The sequence below is a fragment of the Branchiostoma floridae genome, chromosome 15 (assembly GCF_000003815.2).
Source record: "Branchiostoma floridae strain S238N-H82 chromosome 15, Bfl_VNyyK, whole genome shotgun sequence".
Taxonomy (NCBI): domain Eukaryota; kingdom Metazoa; phylum Chordata; class Leptocardii; order Amphioxiformes; family Branchiostomatidae; genus Branchiostoma; species Branchiostoma floridae.
The window spans coordinates 15,359,304-15,377,799 of NC_049993.1; the positions used below are offsets into that span (position 1 = coordinate 15,359,304).

Sequence of the window (18,496 nt, forward strand, 5' to 3'; positions counted from 1 at the left end):
TAGGGGAACAGGTGCTGATCGAAAATGCTTAGTAATACATAAAATCGAAGTAAATCTTATTTTCGGAATTGCACTGTTTTGTATTAGTATAAGCTGGATACTTTTTCATTCTCATAGACGTCATATTCACGTAATTGTAAGCAGAGAGTGTCTAAATCATAAGCATTGTAGTGTTAATAAAACAACCTTGGTTTCCTTTTCGTCCAATTGCTTGTAGTTCTGAATGAAATTTTTGGATGAATATATCTTTCAACCTTTGCTTTAGTTGATTTAGATGAGTGGGTATGTTAGAGTGACCGTTTATATACAGGTAAGCAAAGCTGGACTTCTCTAAGCTTTTCCTTCCATCAGATAACCAGCAGGATGTTTTACGGCGATCTAGTTCCTGCTGTGCCATATAAGCTTCATATTGAAGACTATCTGTGTGTACTTCGTTGGCTTATCTAAAATACTAATTATACATAGTATTAACAACAAATGAAGCTTTTGGTGTCTGTGCATATGTATTTTATATTTTTATATCGAATTGCCAAAAAGTTATTAACTTGGATCTATTTATACTCCATGGAATAAGGATAAGGCACTTTTTAAAAATCTCATGGATTAGGTTTACCGATCAGTAGGTGTTATATTTCATATTAATCAATACAGGGGAATGAATAATTAAACCTTCTAGTGAACATATCGTTTAGACCTTTGAAGAGGCAATACTGTCAATTCGTATGTCATCCATTGCCTCAGGAATTAGCTTCTATCAGAATAGAACGTTGATTTCGAAGGGAATTAATTGCAGCTGAAGAATCTGAGTAACAGCAGAGATAAAGAGGCTTTCATTCACAAACCTTGTTTAGTCCACACTGACGTTTTGGTGACCGTCTGCCATCTTTCTAAGGCCAAATCTGAATGGTTCAAATTGTACTACAGTACTGGATGTCGCTGTAAGTCAACCCAAGAGAATATATTTCATAGGCGAATATAGCGTTCAGCTTTTGCCAGTTTTTTGCACCATTTTTAGCTCATGCATCTGTTTCATTGTAGATAATTCTAATGTACCATTAAACGGATGTTAACTTATCATTTAAGCAAAATGTGCATATTCGTAATAGAAAAAAAAACAAGTATACTTGTAAAAGTTGTCAATCATTTTAATAAGCATTCAAAAACAGCGTGTTTGGAATTGTGTTGTCAAATAATGACATAAAAGACATAAACCAGGCATATTTCATATACAAGGTGTTACATTAAGTTCTTATTTCACATGTTACTTATAATTACTTGGTAGGTCTAAAATTCATCTTTTGGACGCCAGTACCTTTGGATTATTCCATTTTATCCGATAGGGGTGCCTAGAAAATGAATCTCCTCTCCGTCATACAGATGAAATGTGCTTGCCAAATGGCCAAAGTGCATCAAAGGATTGTACTCTATTAAAGATTACTGTAACTCGTATTCATTAAAGATAACTGTAACCATGGTGGTATTCATTGAAAGATTACGATAACAATGATTGCATTCAATCAAAGAAAACTGCTGTAACCATAATGGTATTTGATTGAAGATTACTGAAACCTTGCCGTCATTCGTTACAAAATTACTATTACAATGATGGTATATTTAAAAAGATAACCGTAACCATGATTGCGTTATTCAAAGATTACCGTAACTATATTGGTATTCCATTAACGATTATTGTAACAATAATAGCTTTTATTCCTGGGGGACTGTCCCGGTGATGGCACAATTCCTTCAAAGATTACTGAAAGAATGACGGCATTCTTTTTCAAGATTATTGTAATCATATATGTATACTGGCATTCATTTAAAGATTACTGTATACATGAATGCGTTTTCAACGTACCCCAACTATTGATTCATAAAATAAACATATCTATGATGTTAATATGGTTAAGGGCAGCTTTACTTATTGACCTGAAGGCACATGCAGACATAGAATTACAAAATGTAGGTGCAGTGAAGTTTTAGTTTGAACTTACTGCTGGCTGGTTATTTTTCAAACCACAGTTGAAGGGCTTGTTTGGATTCAGAGCCCTGCTTCACTTATGCCCAGACTGTCATTAAGGTCTCATTGATGTATTACTCCGCGAGTGGGTACCCTAAAAGAGATCCGAGCCAAAAATGAAGGCTGCACGGACGTATATTTTTAGCGGTGAGAAATTCCCTTTTAGCCAGCGGAACTGATCTCAAAAGTTAGATTGGTGAAAGCTTATTTGTAACTGAAGAAATTAGCAGGTAAAGTTTTGCAGCCGCGCGCTAGGTCGGAGGTACACAGTCGTGGGTTCTGAGTGGTGCGGTTGTACACTAGCAGCGAAAAAGTGCCTTTTGTGGGGATTGACTAATCGAAGTTTGTAATTGCTATAAAAAAAGTTCCTACGTATAGTTTACGATGCCAATTTTTCCCCACGATATAGGGTAAATGTGCTCGACATAGAATGAAAAATCTGCTGAAATTTCACGTAGCTTCATTATAAACGCACCCATTTAAACCACGAATTATAACATAGAAGTCTATGGGAAGAAGAAACTCATCAATGAGACCTTAATCACAGCAGCTGCCTGGCCGCAACTGCCAACTGTTAGCTGCTGCTACATGGCCCACGGGTGATTAATTACCTGACCTACATACGTCACCAGGACATGCCTGTTCCAATATTTCGCAGATATATGGGTGATTTCTGATATTATTACATCAATTATAACGACAGATACGGCTCCCAAAATCTCATCGATTCGAGCTTTCATCACACCCCACCAACACAACAAGTATGAAACCAATCCATCCAGACGTTCTTGAGTAATCATCTACACAGACAGAGACACATAACAGAAAATATAACCTCCATTCCATGACATTTCATGGAGGTAATTAGTATCTATTATCAAGTAATTATTCTTTAATATGTATTTCTCCTTATTGTTACAAGCAACGGGTTATAGATGCTTTCAAATAAAACCGACTTTTTGCAAGTAAATAAAGTATTTTGATAACCGAAGGATAATATCCAAAGGGCCATAACCAAAGCTAATTGCCTGTTTTCACCTGACCAAAGTAAATACACTCGACGTGTAAACTATGTGTCTTTCCGAAGGTAACATCATCGGTTTATTGACTGGGTTTAGAATCCATGGCATATAAAACACCCTAATAATTTGTAATACGGTGTTATCATACCAACAAGACGACAGCATACGTTTAGAAGTGTTTTCTTGTAACATACTGAATTACTTGTCAGCCATTGACCGACGGTAACCGGTCATATGCAAGATATTTCGACCTACCTAACAAGTCAGCATAGAACAAAGGAGTGGAGATTTCCATTCCTCGAGGCAAAGCCCCGCATTGACTACGTACAATGTAGTGTGCAACATTAAACTACGTTTTAAACTTTAAATACAAAAATATGCAGTACATATTAGATTCAATGAAACCTAGAGCATTTGGTCTTTCAATTTTTTACTTAATGTTACGTCAAGGCACATAGCATTGTAGTCTCAGATTGCATGGACCTTTCTTTAATGTTATTACAACAACTTACACTACACATTCTATATCGCCTTTTACTTATTAAAATTACTTAGTATTTAGATTTAATTTTCAGACATCTGAAACTGCATATAAAATGAAATTTATTGTCTAGTTTTGTTATGCAGGTATGAAAAGTGCCAGGTCGTGTCATATATAGATCATTTGTTATTGTTTACATTATGTACCATTTCAAATTTCAAAACTATGTACACTTAAATTCCCGTATATTCTGTTGCTATTTATGTCTAACCATTTCAATACGTATTCAATATTTTTCGTCATGATTCCTCGCGACATAAATGCATCATGTAATCTCTATTTTAAGAACAACTACACCCCTGATTGTCATCGTTTACAGATATACATGGGTCAATTATCCATTTGATGACCGGGCGAACAAAATATTTGACAGGGTAATTCTTGCATATAAAAAGTTTTGAGTCTCACCTACTTGGATTATTTAGACTTTTTACATTGTGTTAAGTTACATAGTAGACATTTTAGTTTACGCCTTCCTGTCTACAATAGGCCGAACGATCACCGACAGCCTCATTAAAATTTAACATCACCAAAAGGTCCCTGCGTCTAGTCCTGAATGGACTCGACCGTGACGCAGTAGGTGTGTCAATGATACTGACGAGATAGGTGGCTGGGTTCTATTTTTGACACAAAGCGTCCGGCGGAAATGTACAAATAGGACGTGTCGTTTGGAATCTGTACAATTTTCTTACGTCTACTATACGTCTCAGCCATATCGTCAAGTGTGCTACATCAGCAGCTAGAGTATTTGAGTACCTTGACCGAGTTGAGGGGAGGTCTAACTGCACATGAGTGACTGTGGCGGCGGTGGGGGTGACTGTGGAGGGGGTGGCGGTTGCGACAGTGGCGGAGGGGGTGGCGGTGTCGGTGGGGGCTGCGACAGTGGCGGAGGGGGTGTCGGTGTCGGAGGGGGCTGCGACAGTGGCGGCGGGGGTGGGGGTTATAGCGGTGGGGGCTGTGACAGTGGCGGAGGAGGGTTCGATAGTGGTGGGGGCCATGACAGTGGCGGAGGGGGTTTCGACAGTGGCGGGGGATTTAGTGGAGGCTTCGTCAACAGTTCAGGAAGGCCCATTAACTCACGCAGCCGTCTTGGAACAACACCTAATCTACCGAGTTCTCGCAATAGCGAAATTAGACTAGGAACCGCAGCGGGATGTGCCGTCATTGCAATCTGTACCGGTATATTCGTTTTGGTACCTGCTTGTTTCTTAGTTTGGCTATGGGTCGACTTAGGCTTGGTTTCGATCGGGGCTTTTGGACCGGTGTGTTTCTGCTTTAGTTTTTTAATGATCGGCTCGGGAAGTTACTACCTTTGTAGACGGTCGAAAAACCATAGAAACCAGCCGAACGTACAAACGGTCACATCCGGAGTCCCCCTGACGGATGAACCAGGTACTGCACAAGCCGCCATGACGTATCCAACAGCAGACATTGACACGCCGGGAAAACGTGCAGTTCAATCCGCGTCCGCAGGGTGGTCTCCAATTTCCGGGACCCATTATCAACAGTACCCTTCATACCCCACAAGGTAACAATTATGTTATTCACATACAAATATGTATGTTTTAAGTATTGGACTAAAAGTAAAATGCTTATATAAAGCATTCGACTGAAGACAGGAATATAAAGCAAGTGTAACTTTGTAATATTTGGGTACAAAGTAACTCTTAAAGTGCTAGAAATCAATGTAGTAAGATACGCCAAATTCCATTTACACATGCAACTGGATATGATTTTAAAAACGAAAATAAAACGAACAGCTGTAACACCTGCGGTGACCTTTCAATACTGACCTGTACGTCGATATCCGGTACATGTAAAGCTGTTACGTTGACCGTACCTTTATATCAATTACAAAGCAGGGGTGTTGACGTATATGTTTATATCCGGTACACACCCAGCGTGTTGACCTGTATGTTTCTATCCGGTACACAACCGGAATGTTGACCTGTATGTTTGTATCCAGTACACAACGGAATGTTGACCTGTATGTTTGTATCCAGTACACAACGGAATGTTGACCTGTATGTTTGTATCCGGTACATACCCGGCGTGTTAGCCTTTATGTATATATCCGGTACACAACCGGCGTGTTAGCCTTTATATTTATACAGTACACAACCGGCGTGTTAGCCTTTATGTAGTTATCCGGTACATAACCTGCATGTAAGACTTTATGTAGTTATCCGGTACACAACCGGTGTGTTATATGCTTTGATACGGTACATAGTCCGTGAGTAGAGGTTACCTGATTTGCTTGCGTTCTTAAATCCTGTCTTTCTTCCATCACAGGTTGGCACCAGGGTATACACCTTCTGGATGGCTACATCAACCAACGGGTGCACAACCACCCCCTCCGGGACGACACCTACCAACGGACGAGAAACCACCAGCTCCGAGACTACACCTACCAACGGGCGAGAAGCCACCACCTCCGTACGCGGGACTATACCTACCAACGGGGGCACAACCACCTCCTCCGGGACGACACCTACCAACGTGGGCACAACCACCTCCTCCGGGACTACACCTACCAACGGGGGCACAACCACCTCCTCTGGGACTACACCTACCAACGGGGGCACAACCACCTCCTCTGGGACTACACCTACCAACGGGGGCACGACCACCTCCTCCGGGACTACTCCTACCAACGGGGTTACAACCACCCCCTCCGGGACTACACCTACCAACGGGCGCACAACCACCACCTCCGGGACTACACCTACCAACGGGCGCACAACCACCACCTCCGGGACTACACCTACCAACGGGCGCACAACCACCACCTCCGGGACTACACCTACCAACAGGCAATTAGCCACACCCCGCAGCCAGTGCAGCGATAGCAGCAGGGCTCAGGTCGCCCTCCTCGTCTCGTCCCCCAACAGGTTCTGTATATAGGCCAGGTTGTTCTTCTTCTGACGACCGGGGCGTCGTTTTCCGTGGGTTGGGACATAGAGGGCATATAACTGTAGTGGCTCCTCTACAGGCATTCTGAGGACGTGTCCAATGAAGCGCAATTGACGCTGCCTACCTTTGCAGATGAGAGACTGGGTGTTTGTCATTCTGTATATCTGACTGTTGCTAACACACTGAAGGCGTTTAATGTTCAACATGATCATGTAACAGGATGTGGCAAACGAGTTTATCTTGTTCTCCATGTCGGGCGACAGTACCCACGATTCACATCCGTATAAAAGAACTGATGCAATGCACTCTGAACAAAACAAGTCGTTCCCTTAATATAACCGACTCCGTATTACAAATTTTGAGTCTATTCCATTGTTTGATGTTCAGCTCTCACACTGTTTGAATTGGGCAAACCGGTTCAATCTATCATAAGACTGTTGATCACCAAAAAGTACATGTATTTAGAAATGGCTTATTTTAAATCTATAAGTGCATAGAATGTTGCGTTCTCACTTAATCTTTTATAGCTTTGAAGTCAATGTGATTTTAAATAATCATCTTTACAGCTACACAAACTATATACAAGTATCTTTGCACACCCAAAATTTGACGCTTACAGAAAAGTGTTTCTTAGAAAAATTAAGTCTAATATTTGGACCTAACGTTCAGAAATTTTAAAGTGCGTGCCTAATTGGTTTATTGTCCAGGTTTTCCGAGGCAAATTTGCCAAAGGGCTTGTTATGACATATGTGGATAATTTTTCATAGTCTTCTTCGGGACCATTTCAAAAGTATAGACACTTTATTTTCGCATACATTTTGTATATTTGTTATTCCAGAGCAAGTACATTTTGTGAGAGGCACTTGTGTGGTAGAAGCCTCTAGTCTATTTCACAGGTGTCACTTTGTGCACCTGTTCAATATAGAAATAAAACACTTTTACATATCAATGATAACATGTCTTCTTGCTGTGTGTAACAACGTTTATTATGTATATTTAGAAAATCTAGACATTTTGATTTACCTTTTTTTTCTTTTAGCAGTGATTAAATTTACTGAGTCATATGCTTAGATTGAAAAGCTTTTTTTCCCCCGACAACTAGTGTTAAATACCTGCAAAGAATTTTTTGAAAATCTGGCTTGTGTGGTCGTTGTTTCTTGTTGCAGCCATGGGTGGACTCACCATAGTTTTTGTTCGTTTATGTGGTTCATGTCCTGGCTAAGGACAGCAGAGGGCAACTAGACTGGCTTATTGTTATGGTTGTCCTCAGGTCATTGCAATCTGTACTGGTGTACTAATTTTGGTACCTGTCTGTTTATTCATCTTGCTCTGGATCAGAATTGGTTTATAAGTATTTTCTATTTGTTTATCTCCTAACATGACGGCAGTACTCACTGTATGCAAGTTGTCAAGGACGGTAGTTTAACACGTTCTTTTGGGAAGATTTGAAGTTTATAACACTAAGGATTATGGTAGACCAAGGGGGTTAAGAGGTTAAGATTTAACCCTCATACCACCCTTGCCGACTAATCTTACCGAATTGGGTCAAAACTGACCACATAACATTAGTTTATTTATTTTTTTCCCGTGACACCTCCCCTCAACTGGTCCTCTTGAAAGATTACGGCCTACATATTGGCCGACAGGGCTTACCAGTACAAATAAAGGTGAACTGAAATGAACTGAGTATGTATACGTGCTCCATCGACTTGCGGGTGAACGGTGAGCAGTGACGCTGTTAAAAACAACAACACAAATAGCGTCAAACATAAAACCCGGTTCAATCATTAAATATATAATATGCTAAAGAAATATGCACGTGTCAAGTGCAATAGTTGAAAAATGTATTCTTTAAGGAATGTCTACATATTACAGATAAATGTGTGACCTTTATATCGGACATTATTCCCTGTCATTGCCTGGCATTCTTAAAAGTCCGTAGGAAAATATTTGGACATGGTCCAGGTGATCGAAGCCAACTCTAAAATTTTGCCAGTCTTCGGTTACAGCACTTGCCATAACTTGGCAAGGTACCACACTTATAAATAGACAAGTCACAGTACAATAATGTATTATCATACAGTCAATGAATGAAAAGACACGTGAAGAAACCCACTGTGTTGCATTGCATTGGCATGTTCAATTTCCGCCAATGTGGAGGTGGTAATTGCAGTGAATTTCAAACTTTTAAGGCAGTAACAATGACGCGTCATCAAACCATCAGGAACGTCATCAAAGTAATTTCTAGCAATGACCTTCTGACTTTTGTAGGTTTGTGCCTCATGAATATGCATAAGTGCCCTGGCCACAAGGGCTGAACCCGCCGTACGTGCAATTTGTCCGTACGTTTTTCGGGAGACCAAGTCCGCCACGCATTTCTGAAAACGTTCAGGTTGTAGAGGGCAAGTGCGTCGCCCGTACTGGCACGTGCGGGGGCGAATCGGCAGCGCCATGACAGACAAAGTTCTGTCTGCGCGTAAGTTTTAAGATGTGTCTGCGTGCTCCAAAATCCGTCGGATTCCGTACGAGTTCGTACGGAGGCGGTACTTATCACTTAACTTGGCACGTAGACAGCACATATTTGCATGTACATCGGATTGTGTCCTTAGCTTAACAGTGTAAAAACAACAACACAAATATCGTTCAATATAACAAACGGAACGATAATCACAACTGTTGCCAGTTCTATGCTAAAGAAATATGCACGTGCAAAGTACATTCGTTCGCGGTGAAACAGTCAATCCTATAAGGGATGTCGACATATTACAGAATGTGTGACCTTTGTATCGGACCTAACTCACTGTCGCTGCCTTCAACTTGCTCAGCATTCCTAATAGTCCGTGGGGTTATATATAAACCCGGTCCGAGCCAACTCTCATATCTCAGTTTTCAGTTACGCCCTTTTCTCATAACTTGGTAGGGTGCCACTCTTATAAATAGGCAATACTAGTATGTTCAAAATAATACATTCATTGTATTGCATTGTCACATGTACTGACACTTGACAATGCAAAACATTTTATCACTGGAATATTGCGGATTGTCAGTCAGTCAGAAGAAAAGTCTGTAACCAAAAAGGTGGCTCGGACAGGGTCTTAATATGGTCCCACTGTCTATAAAGAATGCTAGACGAGTTGAAAGCAATAGGAGTTGGCAAAGGACACGGTGTTAGCTAAGGACAAGGCGTTAGCTAGGTCAAAAGTCACAAATTCTAATATGTGGATATCCCTTACAGGATATGTATATATATATATAAAAATATATATCTTATAGTCGAATTTTGCTCAATATTGGACTATATTTGAGTGTGTGGTTGTTGCTGCCGGCCACGTCTTGCCGCGCGTCCGCCTGTGGGCAGAGTATTTATGAAGACCAAACCCTACTAACGTCGGGGCATTATTGACGTCGGGACAAATTCGCCTGGGTACTTTCCGGCACTTGGGACATAGTACTACCCCCCCCCCCCCCCCACACACACACACCCGGAAAAAAACTTTTAGGTCCTGGAACTAAAACAACAGGAGCTAATTGATTCATTTGCATGTGTCTTAGCCTTGCTGACCTTTGAAATCCAAATTGTCTTCAGCTTGATTTTGCCTTACCCTTGTTTTCTTTGGAATCCAAATTTCTTCAGTCTGAATTGTCTAACAACATTTCCTATTGGACATCTGAAATTGTCTTCATTCATAGTTAGAGTATAAAAGACCTGTTTCTTCTAGATCACTTCAGTGTCACTGACGAAGGATAGTGGATTCTATCCGAAACGTCTGACCGTTTCCAAAACCATATCCAGTTGCTTGAGTAACTACTTTTTGGTGAACATGTATTTAGAAAATGACTTATTTTAATATCTATAAGTGCATAGAATGTTGCGTTCTCTTTTATAACTTTGAAGTCAATGTGATTATAAATAATCATTTTTACAGCTACACTAACTATATACAAGTATCTTTGCACACCAAAAATGTGACGCTTAGAGAAAAGTGTTTCTTAGAAAAATTAAGTCTAATATTTGGACCTAACGTTCAGAAATTTTAAAGTTCGTACATAATTGGTTTATTGTCCAGGTTTTCCGAGGCAAATTTGCCAAAGGGCCAGGTTATTAGTCTCCAAGCAGACCCTACGGTGCCTTAGAAATAGTATCAAAGCTGGCCAGGGACTTAGTATAGCGGCAACAGGTGCCCTGTGCCAGTTTGACTCCCTTAGCCGGCTATCTCCCTTTGGCCGGCTATACTCCTTTGCCAGCTTTGATACTATCTCTAAGGCACCGTAGGGTCTGCTTGGAGACTACCAGGTTATGTCATATGTGGATAATCTGTCATAGTCTTCTTCTGCACCATTTCAAAAGTATAAACACTTTTCTTTCGTATACATTTCGTATATTTGCTTTTCCAGAGCAAGTAAATTTTGTGAGAGGCACTTGTGTGGTAGAAGCCTCTAGTACATTTTACAGGTATCACTTTGTGCACCTGTTCAACATAGAAATAAAACACTTTTACATACCAATGATAACATGTCTTCTCGCTGTGTGTAATAACGTTAATTATGTATATATAGAAAATCTAGACACTTTGTTTTTACTTTTTTTTTGGTTTAGCACTGATGAAATTTACTGAGTCATATGCTTAGGTTGACAACATTTTTTTCCCGACAACTAGTGTAAAATACCTGCAAAGAATTTTTTTTAAATCTGGCTTGTGTGGTCGTTATTTCTGGTTGCAGCCTTGGGGAGACTCACCATAGTTTTTGTTCGTTTATGTGGTTCATGTCCTGGCTAAGGACAACAGAGGGCAACTACACTGGCTTATTGTTATGGTTGTCCTCAGGTCATTGCAATCTGTACTGGTGGACTACTTTTGGTACCTGCCTGTTTATTCATCTTGCTCTGGATCAGAATTGGTTTATAAGAATTATCTATGTGTTTATCTCCTAACATGACGTCAGTACTCACTGTATGAAAGTTGTCAAGGACGGTAGTTAAACACGGTCTTTTGGGAAGATTTGAAGTTTATAACACTAAGGATTTTGGTAGACCAAGGGGGTTATGATTTTAAGATTTAACCCTCATACCACCCTTGCCGACTAATCTTACCGTATTGGGTCAAAACTGACCACATAACATTTGTTTACTTATTTTTCTTCCCGTGACACATCCCCTCAACTGGTCCTCTTGAAAAATTACGGCCTACATATTGGCCGACAGGGCTTACCAGTACAAATAAAGGTGAACTGAAATGAACTAAGTACAGTGTATGTATACGTGCTCCGCCGACTTCTTTATTAATTTTTTTCCCGTGATACCTCCCCTCAACTGGTCCTCTTGAAATATTACGGCCTACATGTTGGTCGACAGGGCTTACCAGTATAAATAAAGGTGAACTGAAATGAACTGAGTATGTATACGTGATCCGCCCACTTGCGGGTGAGCGGTGAGCAGTGACGCTGTTAAAAACAACAACACAAATAGCGTCAAACATAATACCCGGTTCAATCATTAAATAGATAATATGCTAAAGAAATATGCATGTGTCAAATGCATTAGTTTGCGTTGAAAAACGTATTCTTTAAGGAATGTCTACATATTGCAGATAAATTTGTGACCTTTATATCGGACATTATTCCCTGTCATTGCCTGGCATTCTTAAATTTCCGTAAAAAAATATTTGGACCTGGTCCAGGTGATCGAAGCCAACTCTAGAATCTTGCCAGTCTTCGGTTACAGCATTTGCCATAATTTGGCAAGGTACCACACTTATAAATAGACAAGTCACGGTACAATAATGTATTATCATACAGTCGATGAATGAAAAGACACGTGAAGAAACCCACTGTGTTGCGCATGCATTGCATTGGCATGTTCAATTTCCGCCAATGTGGAGGTGGTAATTGCAGTGAATTTCAAACTTTTAAGGCAGTAACAATGACGTAGCATCAAACCATCAGGAACGTCATCAAAGTAATTTCTAGCAATGACCTTCTGACTTTTGTAGGTTTGTGCCTCATGAATATGCATAAGTGCCCTGGCCTCAAGCGTATGTATGGTGAGCCGTAAAGCTAAAGCTAAGGGCTGAACCCGCCGTACGTGCAATTTGCCCGTACGTTTTTTGGAGGCCACGTCCGCCACGTATTTCTGAAAACGTTCAGACTGTACAGGGCAAGCGCGTCGCCCGTACTGGCACGTGCGGGGGCGAATCGGCAGCCCCATGACAGACAAAGTTCTGTCTGCGCGTAAGTTTTAAGATGTGTCTGCGTGCTCCAAAATCCGTCGGATTCCGTTCGAGTTCGAACGGAGGCGGTACTTATTACTTAACTTGGCAGGTAGACAGCACATATTTGCATGTACATCGGGTTGTGTCCTTAGCTTAACAGTGTAAAAACAACAACACAAATATCGTTCAATATAACAAACGGAACGATAATCACAACTGTTACCAGTTCTATTCTAAAGAAATATGCACGTGCAAAGTACATTTAGTTCGCGGTGAAACAGTCAATCCTATAAGGGATGTCGACATATTACAGAATGTGTGACCTTCGTATCGGACCTAACTCACTGTCGCTGCCTTCAACTTGCTCAGCATTCCTAATAGTCCGTGGGGTTATATATAAACCCGGTCCGAGCCAACTCTCATATCTCAGTCTTCCGTTACGCCCTTTTCTCATAACTTGGTAGGGTACCACTCTTATAAATAGGCAATATGTTCAAACTAATAAATTGTATTGCATTGTCACGTGTACTGACAATTGACAATGCAAAACATTTTATCACTGGAATATTGCGGATTGTCAGTCAGTCAGAAGAAAAGTATGTAACCAAAAAGGTGGCTCGGGCGGGAGGTCTTAATATGGTCCCACTGTCTATAAAGAATGCTACACGAGTTGAAAGCAATAGGAGTTGGCAAAGGACAAGGTGTTAGCTAAGGACAAGGCATTATCTAGGTCAAAAGTCACAAATTCAGATATGTGGATATCCCTTATAGGATATGTATATATATATATTCTATAGTCGAATTTTACTCAACATTGGACTATATATGAGTGTGTGGTAGTTGCTGCCGGCCACTTCTTGCCGCGCGTCCTCTTGTGGGCAGAGTATTTATGAAGACCAAACCCTACTAACGTCGAGGCATTATTGACGTCGGGACAAATTCGCCTGGGTACTTTCCGGCACGTGGGACATAGTACTACCCCCCCCCCCCCCACACACACACACCCGCAACAAAACTTTTAGCTCCAACTAAAACAACAGGAGCTAATTGACTCATTTGCATTAACTGTGTCTTAGCCTTGCTGACCTTTGAAATCCAAATTGTCTTCAGCTTGATTTTGCCTTACCCTTGTTTTCTTTGGAATCCAAATTGTCTTCTATATGAATTGTCTAACAACATTTCCCATTGGACATCTGAAATTGTCTTCATTCATAGTTAGAGTATAAAAGACCTGTTTCTTCTATATCACTTCAGTGTCACTGACGAAGGATAGTGGATTCTATCCGAAACGTCTGACCGTTTCCAAAACCATATCCAGTTGCTTCTTTGCACACCAAAAATTTGACGCTTAGAGAAAAGTGTTTCTTAGAAAAATTAAGTCTAATATTTGGACCTAACGTTCAGAAATTTTAAACTTCGTACATAATTGGTTTATTGTCCAGGTTTTCCGAGGCAAATTTGCCAAAGGGCCAGGTTATTAGTCTCCAAGCAAACCCTACGGTGCCTTAGAAATAGTATCAAAGCTGGCCAGGGACTTAGTATAGCGGCACCAGGTGCCCGGTGCCCGTTTGACTCCCTTAGCCGGCTATCTCCCTTTGGCCGGCTATACTCCTTTGCCAGCTTTGATACTATCTCTAAGACACCGATGGGTCTGCTTGGAGACTACCAGATTATGTCATATGTGGATAATCTGTCATAGTCTTCTTCTGGACCATTTCAAAAGTATAAACACTTTTCTTTCGTATACATTTTGTATATTTGTTATTCCAGAGCAAGTAAATTTTGTGGGAGGTACTTGTGTGGTAGAAGCATCTAGTCTATTTCACAGGTATTACTTTGTGCACCTGTTCAACATAGAAATAAAACAATTTTACATACCAATGATAACATGTCTTCCCGCTGTGTGTAACAACGTTTATTATGTATATATAAAAAATCTAGACATTTTGTTTTTTACTTTTTTTGGTTTAGCACTGATGAAATTTACTGAGTCATATGCTTAGGTTAACAAGATGTTTTTCCCGACAACTAGTGTTAAATACCTGCAAAGAATTTTTAAAAAATCTGGCTTGTGTGGTCGTTGTTTCTGGTTGCGGCCATGGGTGGACTCACCATACTTTTTGTGGTTCATGTCCTGGCTAAGGACAACAGAGGGCAACTACACTGTTCAGGGCAACTCCTCAGGTCATTGCAATCTGTACTGGTGTACTTATTTTGGTACCTGCCTGTTTATTCATCTTGCTCTGAATCAGAATTGGTATTTTCTATTTGTTTATCTCCTAACATGACGGCAGTACTCACTGTATGCAAGTTGTCAAGGACGGGAGTTTAACACGTTCTTTTGGGAAGATTTGAAGTTTATAACACAAAGGATTTTGGTAGACCAAGGGGGTTATGATGTTAAGATTTAACCCTCATACCACCGTTGCCGACTAATTTTACCGTATTGGGTCAAAACTGACCACATAACATTTTTCCCCGTGACACCTCCCCTCAACTGGTCCTCTTGAAAAATTACGGCCTACATATTGGCCGACGGGGCTTACCAGTTCAAATAAAGGTGAACTGAAATGAACTGAGTATGTATACGTGATCCGCCCACTTGCGTGTGACCGATGAGCAGTGACGCTGTTAAAAACAAAAACACAAATAGCGTCAAACATAATACCCGGTTCAATCATTAAATAGATAATATGCTGAAGACATATGCACGTGTCAAGTGCATTAGTTCCTGTTGAAAAATGTATTCTTTAAGGAATGTCTGACTGTTTACTCAAGTGAAAAATGAGTCGTCCCTCGGATAGGACGTTAAATGGAGGTCCCGTGTATGGGGAGAGCCATACCCTATGCACGTTAAAGAACCCGCCACATGTGCGAACATCCTTCCGAGCGGATCAAACCATTCCGGCCAAAATAGGGGTAGGGAATCTCCCGAGCAGCCCTCGTAACCCCTGCTTCGCCTATTGGGTCAGGTAGTCCTCACTCATAGTGAGCAATTGGGCTGGTCTCAATCATGATGTTTCTGACCTAGGGCGAAGAGTTGCTGTTACAGTTCCAATCATGTAACCCGTAACCTTGAGTGGCCTTCAGGCCTTGTTACGTGGTGACCATTGAGTAAAAAAAAAAAACGGGGGGCGGGGGGTAGGACCGCTTGACTTCAGAGCCCCTTCTCTTCTCCAGAGCTGCCACCTCGTTTCTAAGCTCTGCGATGGTCTTCTCCAACTCCGCTTGCGTTGTTCCAGGACGTCCGTCGCAGACTTAGGGTTGGGGTCATCGAGCTCGATTGGCTGCTTGCCTGCCGGCGGATCCTTAGAAATCCCCTGGCAGTGCTTGCCGTATTGGCCCGCCTTGTGACAGGATAGCGGTTCGCCACAACCGGTGCACTTCTTCACTCTTTTTGGGGTCCTCCCCGTGATTAAGGTGGAAGGAGGAATGGAAGAACGGAGGTCACGGAGAAGGAACTCGCGGAGATTCTGTGATGCAGCCTGCTCCCTGAGATCTGGCAGCGGGAGTGAGGTGGCGGATACGTGTGGCTACAGACTCGGGGAGCAGATGCATCTAATTAACTAGTCTGATCCCCAGGAGGCCCAGAGATCCACTATTACAGATAAATGTGTGACCTTTATATCGGACATAATTCCCTGTCATTGTCTGGCATTCTTAAAAGTCCGTAGGAAAATATTTGGACCTGGTCCAGGTGATCGAAGCCAAATCTAAAATTTTTGCCAGTCTTCGGTTACAGCACTTGCCATAACTTGGCAAGGTACCACACTTAAAGATAAACAAGTCACAGTACAATAATGTATTATCATACAGTCGATGAATGAAAAGACACGTGGAGAAACCCATTGTGTTGCATTGCATTGGCATGTTCAATTTCCACCAATGTGGAGGTGGTAATTGCAATGGTAATTTCAAACGTTTAAGGCAGTAACAATGACGTATCATCAAACCATCACATCGTCATCAAAGTAATTTCTAGCAATGACCTTCTGACTTTTGTAGGTTTGTGCCTCATGAATATGCATAAGTGCCCTGGCCACAAGCGTCTGTTTGATGAGCCGTAAAGCTAAAGCTAAGGGCTGAACCCGCCGTACGTGCAGTTTGTCCGTACGTTTTTCTTGGAGGCCAAGTCCGCCACGTATTTCTGAAAACGTTCAGGCTGTACAGGGCAGGTGCGTCGCCCGTACTGGCACGTGCGGGGGCGAATCGGCAGCCCCATGACAGACAAAGTTCTGTTTGCGCGTAAGTTTTAAGATGTGTCTGCGTGCTCCAAAATCCGTCGGATTCCGTACGAGTTCGTACGGAGGCGGTACTTATTACTTAACTTGGCACGTAGACAGCACATATTTGCATGTACATCGGGTTGTGCCCTTAGCTTAAAAGTGTAAAAACAACAACACAAATATCGTTCAATATAACAAACGGAACGATATAATCACAACTGTTGCCAGTTCTGTGCTAAAGAAATATGCACGTGCAAAGTACATTAGTTCGCGGTAAAACAGTCAATCCTATAAGGGATGTCGACATATTACAGAATGTGTGACCTTTGTATCGGACCTAACTCACTGTCGCTACCTTCAACTTGCTCAGCATTCCTAATAGTCCGTGGGGTTATATATAAACCCGGTCCGAGCCAACTCTCATATCTCAGTCTTCAGTTACGCCCTTTTCTCATAACTTGGTAGGGTGCCACACTTATAAATAGGCAATATGTCCAAAATAATACATTGCAATTGTATTGCATTGTAACATGTACTGACACTTGACAATGCAAAACATTTTATCACTGGAATATTGCGGATTGTCAGTCAGTCAGAAGAAAAGTATGTAACCAAAAAGGTGGCTCGGGCGGGGTCTTAATATGGTCCCACTGTCTATAAAGAATGCTAGACGAGTTGAAAGCAATAGGAGTTTGCAAAGGACACGGTGTTAGCTAAGGACAAGGCGTTATCTAGGTCAAAAGTCACAAATTCTGATATATATATATATATATATATATATATATATATATATATATTATAGTCGAATTTTGCTCAATATTGGACTTTATTTGAGTGTGTGGTTGTTGCTGCCGGCCACGTCTTGCCGCGAGTCCGGTTGTGGGCAGAGTATGTATGAAGACCAAACCCTACTAACGTCGAGGCATTATTGACGTCGGGACAAATTCGCCGGGGTACTTTCCGGCACTTGGGACATAGTACTACCCCCCCCCCCCCCCCCACACACACACACACACACCCGCAACAAAACTTTTAGGTCCTGCAACTAAAACAACAGGAGCTAATTGACTCATTTGCATTAACTGTGTCTTAGCCTTGCTGACCTTTGAAATCCAAATTGTCTTCAGCTTGATTTTGCCTTACCCTTGTTTTCTTTGGAATCCAAATTGTCTTCTGTCTGAATTGTCTAACAACATTTCCTATTGGACATCTGAAATTGTCTTCATTCATAGTTAGAGTATAAAAGACATGTTTCTAATAGATCTCTTCAGTGTCACTGACGAAGGATAGTGGATTCTATCCGAAACGTCTGACCGTTTCAAAACCATATCCAGTTGCTTGAGTAACTACTTTTTGGTGTACATGTATTTAGAAAATGACTTATTTTAAATTTATAAGTGCATAGAATGTTGCGTTCTCACTTAATCTTTTATAACTTTGAAGTCAATGTGATTATAAATAATCATCTTTACAGCTAAACTAACTATATACAAGTATCTATGCACACCAAAAATTTGACGCTTACAGAAAAGTGTTTCTTAGAAAAATTAAGTCTAATAATTGGA

At 41.2% G+C, this 18,496-nt stretch overlaps 1 protein-coding gene across 1 annotated transcript; it reads left to right on the top strand.

The window, feature by feature from the left end:
- Positions 1-4,593: 4,593 nt before the first annotated feature.
- On the top strand, positions 4,594-7,448 carry LOC118431715 (integumentary mucin C.1-like). Its single transcript, XM_035842982.1, has 2 exons — positions 4,594-5,111; positions 5,876-7,448. Exon 2 carries the CDS (start codon positions 5,903-5,905, stop codon positions 6,485-6,487), a length of 585 nt encoding a protein of 194 aa, XP_035698875.1. The 5' UTR covers positions 4,594-5,111; positions 5,876-5,902; the 3' UTR covers positions 6,488-7,448.
- Positions 7,449-18,496: the final 11,048 nt, after the last annotated feature.

What these genes read in the sequence shown, in the direction of transcription:
- LOC118431715 (XM_035842982.1), top strand. Translation starts at nt 5,903, where the DNA reads ATGGCTACATCAACCAACGGGTGCACAACCACCCCCTCCGGGACGACA.